Genomic DNA, 16,323 nt, shown 5'->3' with positions numbered 1-16,323 from the left:
AGGGGTCCAATCGGAGCTATGGCCACCGGCCTACACCAGAGCCACAGCAACGCCGGATCGTTAACCCACTGAGCAAGGGCAGGGACCGAAACCGAAACCTCATGATTCCTAGTCGGATTCGTTAACCATTGCGCCATGACGGGAACTCCAATGGGTCTTTTCAAAGAGAAGTGTGACATCTTGAGAAGTCAGGAAATTCCTAAACACAACTCACCAAGAAACAAAAACAGCCCGGGCTACAAGGGTTGTGATTTTGACGGTGATGAATCCATAAAAGAACAACCTCCTATTTGGGGGTTTCAAGGGAATTTAAGGGTCCCGAGGTGGGCAGAGATGCTAGCAAGGACAATAGTAGCAGGAAGGGAGGAGGAGCTGACAGTGACCTTCACAGCTGCCTTTCCCTTCACTTTGCATTATTTTTATTAAAGCCCTAAATCAGTGGTGCTAAGTAGCTCCTGATTTAACTCCTCAGTAGGCATGAGATTTAAAACCAGCAGGACCACGGGCTGCTCGCCACAGGGGCATGTGGCAGGGACTGCGCTCACTGGTGTAAACCCTGACAGGGCAGCTTCTGAGGAGGGTGTGGCTAAGAACAACATCAGGACAAAAGGCTCACTTTGAAGGCAGGAAGGATGCTTCTCCTGCAAGGGCAGCGTTGTTCCCAGCGACACCCTCCTCGGAAGCTGTGGGTTCCCGTCACTCTGTCTCTGCCCAGCTTCAGTCTCAATAGAGCAAAGCCACCCAAAGGCTCATCGTGTGGAATCAGGATGAAACATGGGCTGGGAGCAGGAAAGGGCAGACTCAGCACCGACACAGGCAAGATCCGCAGAGGCAGATTTCAGCTCAGTGAAGCAAAAAGCTTTCTAGTAATTAGAGTGGTTCATAATGGAACAGGCTTCATTGACTGATTCATTCATACATTCAACAGATGTTTATTAAACTTCTGTTCTGTGCCAGCATTGTGCTGGACTCTGAGGTTTCGATGGAGAGAGAGGGAGGGAGGGGGAGGAAGAGGAAGAGGGAGGGAGAGAGCCTCTTCCCTTCAGAGGCTCTTGGTCCAGAGTTGAAGACAGTCAAACAGGCAGAGCAATGATTTGTGACCTGTACTTTGACAAGGAAGGGCAGGTGCTAGGGGAGTGTGTATCAGGAGCACTTAACCTTCAAAGGTGTCTAGGGACAGCCTCCTGAGGTAGGCAGCATTTAAGGTGACCTGAGAGGTGAATAAGACAGCAAGAAGGAGGGGAAGAGGATCTCTGGGAGGGAGGACAGCAGGTGCAAAGGCCCAGAGGTTGGAGAGAACCTATCTTGAGGATGTGGATGCAAGAGTGAGTTGGAGCACAGTGACTGCATCCCCTGCTGCTAGAAGCTCCTTGGTAGAGGATTGGCACAGGCTGTGGGTGAGGCGTTGGAAGCAGGGCCTCTAATTACCTGGCCCCTTGCTCTGAGACACCTATTGACATCCCTAAGTTGGGTATGTTTGAATGTCTTGTGTGGTCTGCCTCTTCTAAAACCAATCTTGGTAGTAAGAGCTGGGATTTATAGGGCCTTTGCTAAAAGCCCATTCTGCCAACTACTTTATAGGCATAATTTTATTTAGCCCCTCACAACAACTCTCTCTTTAGCTAATGCGACTGATCTAGTTTTATAGATGGAGAACTGGAGGCTTTGCGTTGTTAGGTCCTTGTAATTGACTCAAGGCCATACAGCTAGCTAAGTGGAAGAACCAAGACTTGAACCCAGGTCTGCCCAACCAGAAGCCCATGTGCTTAACCACATCTCCCTTTCAGGGCCTCTCTGATGTCCACCTGCCCAGCTCCCCACCCCCCCTCCTGTGGGACTCTGTCACATGTGGTCGGGAAAAGCGGCCTACTCCTTCAGGGAGGGCAAGTTGTGAGGCAGAATCGGGGGACTAGTTTTTAAATCAGAGCATGAGAAAAAAAAAAAGAATGCTAGACAAGCCTCATGTTTTGCTTTCCTTGTAGGTGGTGAGGATCAATTTCCCAAAGAAAAAAATCAATCACTTGGAATGTGTCTTTCTGGAGAAAGCCTGGCATCTGTCAAATGGGGGGGAAAAACTCAGAAAAAGATTTTCTTGGGTCGTGTGCTGGGGGTTGCTGACTCAGGCCGTATGTTCCAACATCATTAACAAGTTGAAAAGCTGTTGCTCCTTGCAGGAAGGCAGGATTGGTGGTTTGAACAGCTCAGCCAGGAAAATCCTTTACAAAGCGAGGAAGACTGGGGTACCAGGAGTGTCCACAGACAGATCTGGCCCTGTAGGATTGATCAAGGAAATTAATTGACCGCATTGCTGGTCCTTTTATGAGGCCCCGTGGTTGGACCTGCAAACCCTGTAGGGTTTTGTTCTGACAAGTTGGCAATTTTAATTGATAAATGATTATTAAGAGTTAAGCCATGTTGAGGCGAGCTCTGAGAGGCGGGCTAAAATCTTGGGGTGACTGATGGAGATAGGATAGGTCCCTAGGGGAATCTGTGATCTAATACTGTTATTTGATGATGGGGGGCCCCCAGGGCTCCAGGCTAGAATGTAGAGGCCCAAATCCGACTGAAATCCTTGTTGAGTTTTGTTGGAACAGTCCTTGACTCTAAGCTGGAGAGTCATTAGAAATTGTTCTAAAGAGCCTTTCATTGTCCCACCATGGGGACACCTGGGACTTGGCCTTGCCCTAGTGTCTTAGCTGAATTATATATTCAACCCAACCAGATTGGCACATTAGGGACAAGCAGAGCTCTGGATAAAGGGATGGGGGGAGAGATTCTTTACAGATTCAGACACTTAGTCATTCAGCACATATTAATGGAGTATCTGCCAGTGCTGTGCTAGGTGCTGAGACATAAGATGAACCACAGAGGCCTCTCTGAACTGGTGGTGAGTTTATCACCGTTTTAGTGATTTTAGCACCATTTTAGTTCCCTTGCTCGCTCACTCACCCACTCACTCACTCAGTTCCTGTCCCCCCTTCCCACTATCACGTTGTGAAAATCGGGGCTGTGGCTGCTTGTTTATGGTATTCCTAGCACCTAGCACAATGTCTGGTATGTAATAGATACTTAATACATGCTTTCAGAGTGAGTGACTTCTGAGAGGCAGGGGAGTAGAATAGATGACCTTGAAAGGAACACTAGCTAGGTCCCCACGTGCCAGGCACTGTTCTAAGCAGCTGACATGTATTGATGATTTAACTTCCAACATATCTGTTAGAGAACCACTGTCCTCATTTTAAAGATGCAAAAGCTGAGGCCCAGAGAAGTAAAGTAACTTGCCTGGGGTCACATAGCTAGGAAGCAGCAGAACCAAAACCCAATCCAGACAGCTGGGCTCCCAAATCGTTCTCCTAATCCTGGACTGTGGGAATCAGGGCATAGCCCTCGTCCCTCTGTGCACTGCTTCCTGCGAGGGGCGGGGGAAGGGGGGTGAAGGCAGGAGGTGAGGCTTCCAGGCTCTGAAGAGCCAGATGGGTTCTTTGGGAGAAAGGGGTCCAGAGCAGGCAGGAAGAGTGGGACTGCCTGGGAGTCCCAAGGGCAGGGCACCCCCTGAGTACCCCCTGCCCAGGGAACCTGCATGCAGCAGGTGAACAAATGTGTCAGTAGTTATTTGTATGAATAAGCAGAGGGTGCAGGGGAGCAGGGAGGATCCAGGGCTGCAGGTACCACCCTCAAGTTCACATTTGCCCCTAAAAGCATAACCACTGGTCCTCTGAGAGAAAAAGGGTCTGGCAGCCTGGGGCCTCCTTTGGTTCCAGACTCCTCTGAGAACTGGCAGAGGAGGGGGTATGGACAGTGCTCTTCTGGGTAAATTATAACTCTCCTCCCTCACTGGCCCCAATCTCCTTGCCTACAGTATTTCCAGGGCTATGGGCCCCACTCCTTGTTTTGGTGAATGAGGAATCCTTTTCAGGTCAAATTCAGGCCATTCTGTCATCTTTTGAGCCATAAATGAGCCTCAGGATACTCTGGGGCCATGCAGCCCTGGCCAGTTCTCAGAAGAGGAATCTTCATAACAACAGCATTGAAAAAAATCCAAACTAGCAACTAAGCTCTGGTTCTAGGCACTTTGTACGAGGTAAATCTAAGTCTGTAGCCATTTTACAGATAAAGAAACTGAGGACAAGAGAGGTAGCTCAAGGACATGAAGTTGATAAAGGGCAGGACAAGGACCCGAGCTTTTAGATGATGCTACACAGCCAAAGAATACAACTCAGTCAGGGCACCCCTGAATTAAGGTGAGTGAGCCAGCTTGGCAGGTAGGGTAGGGGTGGCAAACCCCTGGTTACCCATCCCAGTATCCTATGTGAGCCTCCCCAGCCTGCATGCCCCCCCCACCCCAATTGGGAAGAAGGTCCCAGACCAGGAGGGTGCTTGGCCCTTCATGACCTTCCATCCTATCATACCTGCAGGGGAAATGCTTCTCTCAAAATTGACTATTCATGCCTTAGACCCAGATGTGACCACAGCCATTAAAAGCCAACTTTAGATGTGCTGACCAGCTCTTTTGACTTTTCTGGCTATGGCAAGGATGCAGGGCTGGTAATTAAGAAGGAGTGAATGAGGAGTTCCCATTGTGGCTCAGCAGGTTAAGAACCCAACACAATGTCCATAAGGATGTGGGTTTGATCCCTGGCCTTGCTCAGAGGGTTAAGGGCCTGGCATTGCCACCATCTGCTGTGTAGGTTGCAGGTGCAGCTTAGATCCAGTGTTGCCATGGCTGTGGTGTAGGCTGGCAGCTACAACTCTGATTTGACTCCTAGCCTGGGAACTTCCATGTGCTGTGGGCACAGAAGTAAGAAGGAAAAAAAAAAAAAAAGATTCACATCTGATGAATTGTTTTAGAACTTCCCTTGGTGATTCCCTGACACAGATACATGTATACCCACCACCCCCATGTGTGTGGTGTGTGACCTTGGCCATGGCAGAATCACTCATGCTAAGTGTGGAATTGGCACCTGGGCCCATTTGGATGTAGGTCATCTTATTTCCAAGTAGAATCAAATGACAGCCTGATCTGAGGCTCCAGCCAAGAATGCTAATGGAGGGCCGATCAATGTGCCTTGGAGCACTGGGGAAACTGGGTTTGTGGAAATCTCCAGAAGCCATGAGCTATAGGATTCTGGGAGGCTACCGCCTTCTTTCCATGACTCCCAAGCCTTCTTTTTTTTTTTTTGGTCTTTTTGTCTGTTTAGGGCTGCACTCATGGCACCTGGAAGTTCCCAGGCTAGGGATCCAATCGGCCGTAGCCGCTGGCCTGCGCCACAGCCACAGCAGCACCAGATCTGAGCCGCATCTGTGACCTACACACTGGATCCTCAACCCACTGAGCGAGGCCAGGGATCAAACCTGCATCCTCATGGATGCTAGTCGGGTTTGCTAACTGCTGAGCCACAATAGGAACTCTCCAAGCCTTCTTTTGTCCTAGCTGGCTATCAGGCTAGTTGGCCAGGGAGTGTGGACATTGTCTTTATTTATGTTGACCTTTTCATGTAAGTAATTTTTATAGTTCTATTAACTAGTAAGACCATTTGCAAACTGCCAGGCAAAATGTATTATTACCACAAGCACCTCAGGGGCTTGTTGGTCATCTTGGGTGGAATGCTAATAGGATTGAGTATTGATTCAGAGAGCTTGCCACGAGCGGGGGACAGCAGACTGGACACCTTGGTCGGGCATGGACCAGTGTTGGCATTGTGGTTTATTTGCAGAGGAGTCCCCAAGTCTAATCTAGATCCCTTTGCTCAATGCCAAGATCCCCATACTGGGTCCTGGGCTCCTCCAAGGCCCAGGACTGATGCTCCGGCCTTGCATCTGTACCATGAGTTCCCATGTCAAGCTCTGTGACTGCCTTTGTGGAATGGATTCTTCTCAATTTGAATCAGTGAGCCAAAACATCAGCCACGGTTGCAGTCCAGCCCTAGATTCTGAGGATTGGAAGGAACATTTAGATCATGTCATTCAATCCCCTTATTTCACAGACAGAAACTGAGGAGGAAGGTAACTTGGCAAGTCGGTGACAGATCAGGCACTGGTACTTATCTCAACCTGTGGTGCAGGTGGTGGTGGAGCCTCTGGTTAGGAGCAGGCCTTTCAGCCTCACACGGACGTGAGTTCAAACCTTGGCTTGGCCACAGCATTGGCTAGGGTCCTGGTGAGAAACACATGGTGTGTTAACCAAGGAGGGTTTGATGAACTGATGATTGACACAGGCTGAAGAAGGAATAATGGAAACTACAGGTGATGGCGCCGCATTTCGGGCTGGCAGCTGCGGAGAGCCACTCTATCCCTGGGCTGTAAGAAGCCCACCTCTGCCCACCCCAGGACTTTGAGCCCTAGGGGAGAGGGCCACCCTGCCCTCATGGCCCAGCCTCCCCTTCTGCCCAGCCTCCTGTCTCCTGCTGGCATTTCCCAAAGGCTGACCCCATCCAGAAGCCAGAGGGCAAGGAGGCCTGTTAGTGCAGACCCCAGGAGGTCGGCTCTCAGGGCGTGGAGAAGGGTGGGGTCGGGTAAGCAGGGATCTGGAGGGATGAATGGAGACCATCCAGCTCATGCATTTTCAAGGGGCAAAAGCTGGCTCTCAGTCTGTTTATATATCAAATACAGATATACAGTGTATTTGTGATATTAAAATTTCATGGGAGGGGATGGTTGAGAAAGAAGTACAATGGATCCTGGAAAGTGGGGGTATGATCATGTAAAGAGGGTGTTGGGCTGGGCTGCACCCCGCAGGCCTGCAAGCCCTGTCCTTGCCCAGCCTCAAGACCAAGGATGGAGCCTGGAGTCAGTGGCAGAGACATCAGTGGTTTAATGGCTGCGAGAGCTTACGTGTCTGAAGCAAAGTCCTGGAGCGACACCTTGCCGTGCGCAGCGGATGGCAGGCAGGACGCGGCTGCGGTCTTTGCTCCTGGAGGGGGAGGGAGGTTACTTGTTACGGGGGACTTGACAGCAGAGTGGCTCATCTGTTGCCATGGAAACCAGCAGAGGCGCACACCCTTCACTGCCCCTTTGATAAGTTATCTTGGTGGAGATGTTCTGAGCTAAAGATGAGAACAATCACCAGCTGAGACTGAGGCAGGGGGCAAGTACAGGGCTTACTGATTAGGCTCTGTGAGTAAGAGGGAAGGTTGGTCAGGTGCGTGGGGTGTGGGTGAGGCAGGGACTGCTTGAGCAGGGGATGTGCAGGGAGGCACAGGGTTGGGAAACCAATCTAACATGGCCTCTTGGTAGTGATGGGCATTTGTACCAGTCACTTAGTCCTCTCTATGGTCTATATACGCAATTGTAAATGGATTAGTAATAATACCTGCTTCAAGGATGAAATATGGCAATGGGTAGTCAGTGCCCAGCAACAGAGGAAGGACTTCTGTTTGGCCTCTTGCACTTAGCCCAGCTGCGAGCGTCGACTGGACCAAGACATCATTGCGACACGTGGTTGTTAGGTATTTGGATTCCTTGTTCCCCCAAGAGGAAAGAAGGGACTGAAATAAAGGGTCAGGTGAACATTTATGGATGCTGAAAGTTATGCTTCCTGGCCTCCTGCTCCTTCAGGTGGACCCAGAGGACCACTTTGGAAAGGAGGCTGGGCATCACTGGGTATTTCCTACGCACATTTTGGGTTTTGTTTTACCCTCTGGTCATACCAGGGAGTGAGTGAACAATAGACGTACAGAAGGGGAAAAGGGACCTTGAAAGTGTCATGGTCTAATTTCCCACCAAACTGTGAACCTTCTAGAGCAGGAGGGCCCCTTCTCCCATAAAGAGTCAGAGAGTAAATGGTTGAGGCTTTGTGGACCATCAGTCTCTACGGCAATGACTCAACTCTGCCATTGCAGTGCAAACAGCCTTGGCCACAAATGTGCACCAAGAAAACTTCATTTATAGAAAGAGGCAGCAGCAGGATTTGGCCTGAGAATCATCATGGGCTGGCCAACTCCTGCCTTCCAAAATCGGTAGGTCCTCTATACTCTCTGGAGTGTTCCCAGAGATGCGTTACTCCCTACCTATAGAAAGAACCCTCTGGATTGCTGAACCCATTCAAATGGTAGAAAGTCTTGCCTTGAGTTAGGCTGAAATCCGCCCCTTCGTCATGTGTGCCCCTAGCCCCTGTTCTGGCTGGGACAGAGTGGCCCTCCTTCTCTGTGGCAGCCTGTCTCCCACCCAGTACTTCCTTCTCTAGGCTGAACTGCCACCACCCCTCCCCACCAGTCCCAACCTTCGCCTGACCCTTATAGGTCATGTGTCCACACCCTCTGCATCCTGATCTTTCTCCCCTGGCTTGTCAATGTCCCTTGCAAAGCACAGGTATTTAGAAGGGTCACCACTAGCCACACATAAAGTGCCTGTAAAGCATGGCCCCTGGGGAGATCCAGGGATGTTTAAGACTCTGGATTTACCCTCAAGGAGCTCACAGTCTATTGGGGAGACCAGATAAACCCATGCTGAGTGGGGAAGTGACAGGGCCAGTAAGCAGGAACCTCGCATGGTAGGGAGGTTCTGGTGGGAGAATATTCCAGCTTGCACAAGTGGGCAGACTGGGGTAGCTGAAGCCCTCCAGCTGCTTGGTGGAGGTGGGTGATGGAGACTGTGCCTGGCCTTGCTGACCCAGGTGACCAGGGCTGGGGAGCCCAGGGAAGCATTTCAAGCTTCCCACTGATGTAAGGTGACATGGTGGAGCCAGGGTGGCCATAGCAGCATCAAGGAGATGTCAGCAGTAGAAGGAACCTTTCAGGACCATGCTCTCTAATGCCCTTGTTTTATAGATGAGTCAGAGGGGGAGCCAGCTGCCCAGACACATGTGTTAGGTTGCCCAGAGCCTGAACACACACTCAGGTCTCCTGGCTCTTAGTCCAGTGCCTTTTTCAAAGGAGGACAGAAACCAAGGGCCCCTGTGAGGTTAAGAGTAGAGGTTTGCGAGGCCTTAGGAAGGGGTGGGGCTGGGAGGTAAGAAGGTGGAACTAGAGCCCTGGCAGCCATCCAGACCTTTCCTGGCAGAGGTGGGCGGATGACAGCTCAGGGGATTCTGAGCTCCCTGGACGTGAGACCTTATCTGGCCTAATCTCCAGTTTGGGGAAAGTTGCAGGGCTTGGAGAGGACAGTGAGTTGCTTGATATCGTTATCACTGAGATGGATGCTAATAAATACAGACCCAGATCTCCTAACACCCCTGGCTGGGGCTTGTTTTACAGCCCTGCCACCATCCCCCAAGGGTGCCAGTCACCCTGGTCCCACAGGCTTGGAAATAGCCTGAGGCAAGGACCAGGTCTGGAGATGTGGCAGCTTCCCTTTTTTTTTTTTTTTTTTTGTCTTTTTGCTATTTCTTTGGGCTGCTCCCGCAGCATATGGAGGTTTCCAGGCTAGGGGTCAAATCGGAGCTGTAGCTGCCAGCCTACGCCAGAGCCACAGCAACGCGGGATCTGAGCCGCATCTGCAACCTACACCACAGCTCACGGCAACACCGGATCCTTAACCCACTGAGCAAGGGCAGGGACCGAACCCGCAACCTCATGGTTCCTAGTCGGATTCGTTAACCACTGTGCCACGATGGGAACTCTGCAGCTTCCCTTTGACTGAGCTTTGAAGACAACCACATCCTGCCCACACGTGCTTTGGTGTTCTCTCATGGGGCAGGTGGCTCTCTCATTGGGACCCACAAACATTAAACACCTACTGTGTACCAGGTAGCATGAGGGCTTTAAAAGGCCAAGTAGGAAGTGGCCTCTGTCCCCCATGGGCTGGAGATCCACAAAGGAGAGACAGGTACTGATAGGTAACTCCCCTGAGGCATGCTGGGTTGGCCTAGGACAGGGGTTGGGGTGGCATGTGTGAAGACCCAAGCCTGGCACAAAGCAGGTGCTCAGAACCAGGTAGCAACTGTCACCTGTCTCAAATGTTAGGTCCAGACCCTATGGTGTGTGTGTGTGTGTGTGTTTACGAGAGAGAGATAATAATAGCAACTCCAGCTTATTGAGCATTTACTGTGGGCCAGGCACGGGTCTAAGCGCTCCATATGTATTACTGCTTTAAATCTGTGCCATAACCCATGCTGTAGGTACTATTATTGTCCCCATTTTACAGATGAAGAAACTGAGGCACAGAAGGTTAAATCATTTGCTTATTGTCCTATAATCAGAATTGCACATGGCAGATATGGCATTTAAACAAAGGTCGTTACATTCTCTACCATCCTGACCACTCCAGGAGGGCGGGCAGATGGAGCTGCCCTCCAGCACCTGGCCCCAACCAGGTCCCCACACCCTGTGTCTACGGCCTCAGTGAAGGGGTGGGAGTGAGAGAGATGGCCTGTGTGTGGAGGATAAAGGAGGCTCAACCACTGCCAGGACCCTGCCTCAGGTCCAAGGATACTCTAGTCATAACAATAGCAAAACTCTCTCCTCACTCACTGTACCTGAAGTTCCCCTCTGGGTACTTTGTTAGCTCATTGAATCCCCACACACAGCCAGAGGCTCATCCTGTCACCAACCCCCATTGAACTGGTGGGGACTGACACACAGATGGCGGCCAAGAGCCTGAAGTCTAGAGCTGCCAAGTGGTATCCCTGGGTCCAGGCCCTTCTCCTTGGGTGCCCTGTGTGCTCCTTACCACTATGCCACACTGCTTCTCGCTGCCTATGCCTCTCGCATCCCGGAGGTTAGAAGCAGGACCAAGGTGGGACAGGTTGAGGGGAGAAGCTGAGATGGCAGAGATTCCCATCTCTCAGTGGGGCTGGGAGAGGCAGCACCAATCTCTGATTCCCTGTGCACGACAGGACATGGGTGTGCAACAGTGGGAAGGATTTGACAAAATGCCACCATTTCAGAGTTCCCCTTGTGGCTCAGTAGGTTAGGAATCCCATCAGTATCCATGAGGATGCGGGTTTGATCCCTGGCCTTTCTCAGTGGGTTAAGGATCTGGCATTGTGGTGAGCTGTGGTGTTAGGTCGGCAGCTAAGGCTCTGATTCGACCCCTAGCCTGGGAACTTCCATATGCCGAGATTGCAGCCCTAAAAAAAAAAAAAGAAAAAAAAAAAAAAAAGCCCCAATTCAAGTGCCAGGAGCCTGAGAAGAGGGGGGCTGCAGTGGCAGAACCCTAACTCAGCCCCTCCTAGGGGGTCGGCTGGCAGGAGAGATGGGGCTCAAAAAGAACTTAAGGGAGGGAATTCCTGTCATGGCTCAGCAGTTAGCAAACCCAACTACCATCCACGAGGACGCAGGTTCCATCCCTGGCCTCACTGAGTGGGTTAAGGATCTAGTGTTGCCATGAGTTGTGGTGTAGGTTGCAGATGCGGCTCGGATCCGGAGTGGCTGTGGCTGTGGTGCAGGCCAGCAGCTGTAGCTCTGATTAGACCCCTAGCCTGGGAACCTCCATGTGCTGTGGGTGTGGCCCTAAAAAACAAAACAAAACAAAAATACCACCAAAAAAAAACCTTAGGGGATCAGCAAGCTCTAGGAGTGGTTGCTGGCTAAGCCTCTGTATAGGGGGTGCCCACCGCGGGCTGCCCCAGAATCTGGGGTAGGAGCAGGTGCCCCTGCCCCAGGGAGGCTAGTGGGTTTCGCCTCCTTGCCTCCCCTCAGGAGACTCGTCTCACAGCACCCCTGCCCTATGCCCTCCCCACCAGGTACACATACACAGTGGCCCAGTTGCCAAATACAGCTTTCTGAGCCTCGGATATTTGCTATCAATATTTCATGCGTCAAACAACACTGTCGAAACAACACCTATGAAATATGAATGTTTTGAGGTTTTGACAAGCAGATAGCCCAGGGTGATAACAAGGGGAGGGGACAGCCACTACATCCCTGGAGTCAGGCCGGGGGTTTGTGGGGTGGCTGATCTCCTCATGTCGGGTCAGGGAGCCCATGTGCAGGATACAGGGTTGTGCTGCATGAGGTGCTCCACAGATGGTCCTGGGGGGCCCGGGGCCTTGGGGAGACACCAAGAGGAGAAGGGGTGGGGAGCTTGCTCAGAGCCTCCGAAGGCGCCTCCCTTCAAGCTAGGGAGAAGATGCAGGATGTAGGCCAGTGGCAGGTCTGTAGGGTCAGAGGCCTCGGTCTTGGGGATCCTCCTCCTTCAGCTCCTTCCTCCCTGGTCAGGGGCCACACACTGTTCGAGGGGTCCCAAGCACTCAGGCCTCATTTTCTCCATGTATAAAATGGAGCTGTTGGACATGACTTTCCTTCTTTCTTTCTTTCTTTTCTTTTCTTTTTTTTTTTTTTTTTTTGGTCTTTTTGCCATTTCTTGGGCCACTCCCGCAGCATATGGAGATTCCCAGGCCAGGGGTCTAATCGGAGCCATAGCCGCCGGCCTACGCCAGAGCCACAGCAACGCGGGATCTGAGCCGCATCTGCAACCTACACCACAGCTCACGGCAATGCCAGGTCTTGCTAGCAGCTCACTGTAACTCTGAATGGAGGTGGTCACTGGTGTTGGGGCCCCTCCTAGTTCCCCAGTAAGCTGTGGGTTCTGGAGCTCCAGGCGAGGGGCTACCAAAGTCTTTGTCACAAACCAGAACTCTTCCCCAAAGCCTCCTGTGCAGATGAGATAGACTCTCGTGCCAGGGTTCTCCCCAGACACACCACATCCCAGGCTTGCTGAAGATGGGCTTGCTGCACACCACCAACCACCAGGCCATCTGAAATGGCTCTTCAGGGTCAGTGTTTGTATTGGGGAGGGGCTGGAGGACCCCCACCCACCCAAAGCAATGGACTTGGTTGTCTCACCTGCCAGCGCCTTCTTGGTGGGCATTCAGCCAAGCAGTGGATGTGGAAGCAGGTGGGTGTTTAGAACTCAGTGGCAGCTCTTTCAAGCTCGCCATCAGGGGCCCCTGCTCCCACAGGCCAGTTCCAAGCAGAGGGAAGGCCTCCAGTTGCGTGTCAGAAAAAAGTGCCTCATCTAGATCCCTTCTAAGGAATTGACAGGGTCGATGGTAGCCGCTGATTTCCCGAGGTGACAGAATTGGTGGGGGTGGCAAAGGGGGTGTCTGTAATCCCTTGCTGACAGATTAGATGCTAGGGCAGATCTCTCAGGAGCCATGGATGACCTTGAGAAAATGCAGATGTCAAAGGGAAAAGGGAAAGAGAAACAATCTCCCTCCTCACACTGCTGCCAATGAGTCTTCCCAGCGCTGGGCTGGTTGATGGAAACTTCGCTGCCGTTGCCTCCTGATGCAGGAGGCAGTAGCGTTTGACGGCGTGATAAGAAATTGCCAGGCACTTTCTAATTACAATTATCATAATCACGGATGTCTCTCTTAATTACTTTCTTATAATTAGCGGTTGCTTTTTCCTCAGCATTTGTGTACTTGGCAGATTTGCTGACATTTGAGAGCCCCAAAATAGGGACATTTGGGGAGGAGGGCAGCAAGGTGGGTAAAACAAGAGAGGAACGGATTATTTTCAGGCAACCTGATCAATTGGGGGCTTTTGCAGGAAGAAATTGGGCAAAGCAACAGGTTGACATGATGGATCATTCTCTGAGCCGATGGGGAAAGAGAACCAGGGTGGGGCCATGGGGACTGAGCTTTGTGGAGTGTCTCCGAGTGTTAAACCCTGAAGGAAATATTCTTGAAAAGCCACCAAGGTGGCCATTTCTCAGGCTTGGGTTTCATTTTTGGGAACAAGGCTGGGATGAAGCACACGCTAGTTGAATCCTTATCCGAGTGAATTAAATAGCTCAGGTCAGGAGTATCTTGATGTTTTCCCAAAGCCAGTGATGCATTCTGAGCATCCCCGGGCCCCAGGGAGTCATTACAAAGCAGATTATGCTCTTTGACCAGATGGTTGGGTTTCATCCTCTGTTCCCTTTCTTCCCCCCTCTCTTCTTACCCCCTGCAGCCCTGTGTACAGAGGAGTGTGTGCATGGCCGCTGTGTTTCCCCAGACACCTGCCACTGTGAGCCTGGCTGGGGAGGACCCGACTGCTCTAGCGGTGAGTCTGGGGTCTCTGTAGGGGCTTGGAGGCCATGGCTTGTGGGGGTCTAAAGGGGCATTGCGTGTTGTGTGTATGGGGAACTGGGTGATCATCTGTACGACTCTGACTTTTGCTGGAATACCTCCGGATACAGTCTTTGAGGGTCGAAGTGAAGTTGAGATGCTACCGAAGGGTGAAGACCCAGGAGGTCACTAGGGTCCAGTCCTGGTCCTCAGCTTTGCTGGTCCAGAGGCTCAGTTTCGTGGGTGCTCACAGAGGCTCAGGGGACTGACTCATGAGACTGATTGTTCCTGGGATGCCTCCATGTCCCCAAAGGCAAAAGAATGGGATGCTTGTAAGGGTGGCTGACTGTGTTTCTACATCCCTTTGGGGAGACTGTTCACATTCCCTGCAGAAGGCTCTCTGGTGAGCACAAGTTAGGCGGATGCTCTTGGTACTGACCGAGTGACCCACAGCAGCACAGGCATTGTCTGTACCACAGGCCTGGCCAACAAGTGGGCAGGGTACACCAGGCAGCTGCCTGGGATATTTTCTGCCAAGAATCCAACTGAATGCATATCTTTCCCTTTTGGCTCATTTCCTCTAAATACTCACATGACCCTCTTTCCAGTGGCACATTTTACAATCAATGGTTGGTTAATGACATGGTCTTATTTGACTTCCAAAGATTCCTTGATTAGTGCTGAAGCCCAGGTTTCTTCCTGCTTTGAGCTGGGATGGAGTGTCTTTTTGTGTGTGACTTGTGTAGATGACATAACTAAGCTGATCCAGTAGGGGTCTGATCCTCATTACTGACCCATCTTTGGGAGCTACCTCCTTGTCCCCTGTCCCATAGGGACTGCAATGGTCATGACAACTTGGGGAAGGAGTGTTGGGTCCCCATTGGCCCAATGTGTTGCTTTTTCCCTTTTCCATTCTCTAGTGGGATGGAAAAATATTGTTAAGCTCCTTTTCCCCAAAGGCCTTGGCTGGAGCCTCCCTGTCTACCTAGTACATGGGAACATACCAGCCAAAGGAAGCTACTGGATGTAGTTCTGTGTGGGCCTGGATGGTTACCTAGGCTTGGGGAGTCTGGAACCTGCTTGGGGCACTCTAAAGATTCTCTCCAATGCATTGGGCCCTCTAGTGACAATGGTAGCCTCCACCATCCATCTGTTTCCCTGCTTTGAGGTAAGTCATGCTGAGAAACATGGAAGGGACTCCTCGAGACAATGAAGTACACCTGAGGGACTCGTGAGTGAATGGGATACACTCACACAGTCTTTCTGTGAACTCCAGGAAACGTGCCGCCTGAAACGTTGGAGAGCTTTTTGCCCCTTGTCTGTGCTTGCTTTTGTGTAACTTCACCTACAATGAATCTTTGATGAGGAACTGTCTAACTTGGATTTGGTGAATCCTGCTGGGACAAGTCTGCTTGCTGGTGCCAGATTATAATGTCAAGGGCAGTCTTTTGGAGGTTGAAATACAGCTTAAGTCCCATGGGCCCTGAATGCATATAAATCACCAATCAGTGCAAGTGCATTTGGTGCTCGCTGTATCAGGACTGTGATGGGCAGGGGGCAGGCCCTGGACGGTCTTTCAGACAGAGTCTGTCCCTTCCAGGGTTTCCTTCCTATCTAGTGAAGGAAATGGAAGGGAGACAGCCCTGGATCCCTGGGACTAAGCAACGTAGAGTAAACTGTGCCCCTGGAGTGTGTTTACCAAGCACGTAGCCTTATTCCTTGACAGTATAAAACCAGGCTGCCCAGTTCCACTCCCAATTCAGTCATGAGGCTTGGTGCTGAGCAACCCACAATCTGTTTCCTCACTAAATCCACCCTCATGGGTTGAAGAGCCACCACCTCTGGATCAGCTCAAAGGCATGTGCTACTAAACCCACAGGAAGTGCTCAAAGATGAGTTCTCTTTGGTGGGATGCAGCATTGACTGAAGGGAATTCCTAGACTCTTATTCTCAAACTCATTCAGAGCACTGAATATTTAGATGCCTCGCCAAGAGCTTTCCAACCTCCACTTGAATCCCTTCATTAACAAGAAGCTCACATCGCTTCTCGGCCTTTTGGCTAAGATCAAGAGTGGTATCTGCTCTTATCAGTTCAATATCAGATATGTCCTCTGATAAGGACAATATATTAAATGGATTTTTGGAGCAGAGTGTTGGATGTTGCTCCGTCCACTCCATGCATCGAACTGGTGTTGCAGCATCTCCAGGAATGATGCACAGAAAACGGGGAAAAGAATCCAAGGAGCTCACTGTCTCCTGTGGAAGCACATTCTGACTATTGAAAATTTTTCCCTTCCATTAAGTGGAAGTCTGTCTCTAGCTTCTACTAGTTGGTTCTCACCCATAATACCAGCTAGGGAGGGGTGGTGGATCTCTGCGATCCTCTTGCC

At 51.1% G+C, this 16,323-nt stretch overlaps 1 protein-coding gene and 1 non-coding gene across 28 annotated transcripts in view; both read left to right on the top strand.

The window, feature by feature from the left end:
• MEGF11 (multiple EGF like domains 11) overlaps positions 1-16,323 on the top strand; it is a 384,198-nt gene that overhangs the window by 172,851 nt on the left and 195,024 nt on the right. For all 27 annotated transcript variants that reach the window (XR_014816993.1, XR_002346342.2, XR_002346341.2 and 24 more), the window contains exon 5: positions 13,836-13,928. Coding sequence is in view for 21 of the 27 variants with exons in the window: in XM_084978608.1 (XP_084834734.1) it covers positions 13,836-13,928 (93 nt within the window). In the remaining 6 variants the exon portion in view is untranslated. The remainder of the gene's footprint in view (positions 1-13,835; positions 13,929-16,323) is intronic.
• LOC146406860 (U2 spliceosomal RNA) lies at positions 15,973-16,156 on the top strand. The gene has a single exon (XR_014832729.1). It is a non-coding gene; the product is annotated as a U2 spliceosomal RNA (small nuclear RNA).

The sequence above is a fragment of the Sus scrofa genome, chromosome 1 (genome assembly GCF_054392235.1).
Source record: "Sus scrofa isolate SSC_HxYL_T2T_F1_AM1 chromosome 1, Sscrofa_HxYL_maternal_Yorkshire_Landrace_v2.0, whole genome shotgun sequence".
NCBI classification, from domain to species: Eukaryota; Metazoa; Chordata; class Mammalia; order Artiodactyla; family Suidae; genus Sus; species Sus scrofa.
Note: the sequence above shows the minus strand (reverse complement) of the source record. Positions and strands in the feature narration are given on the sequence as shown.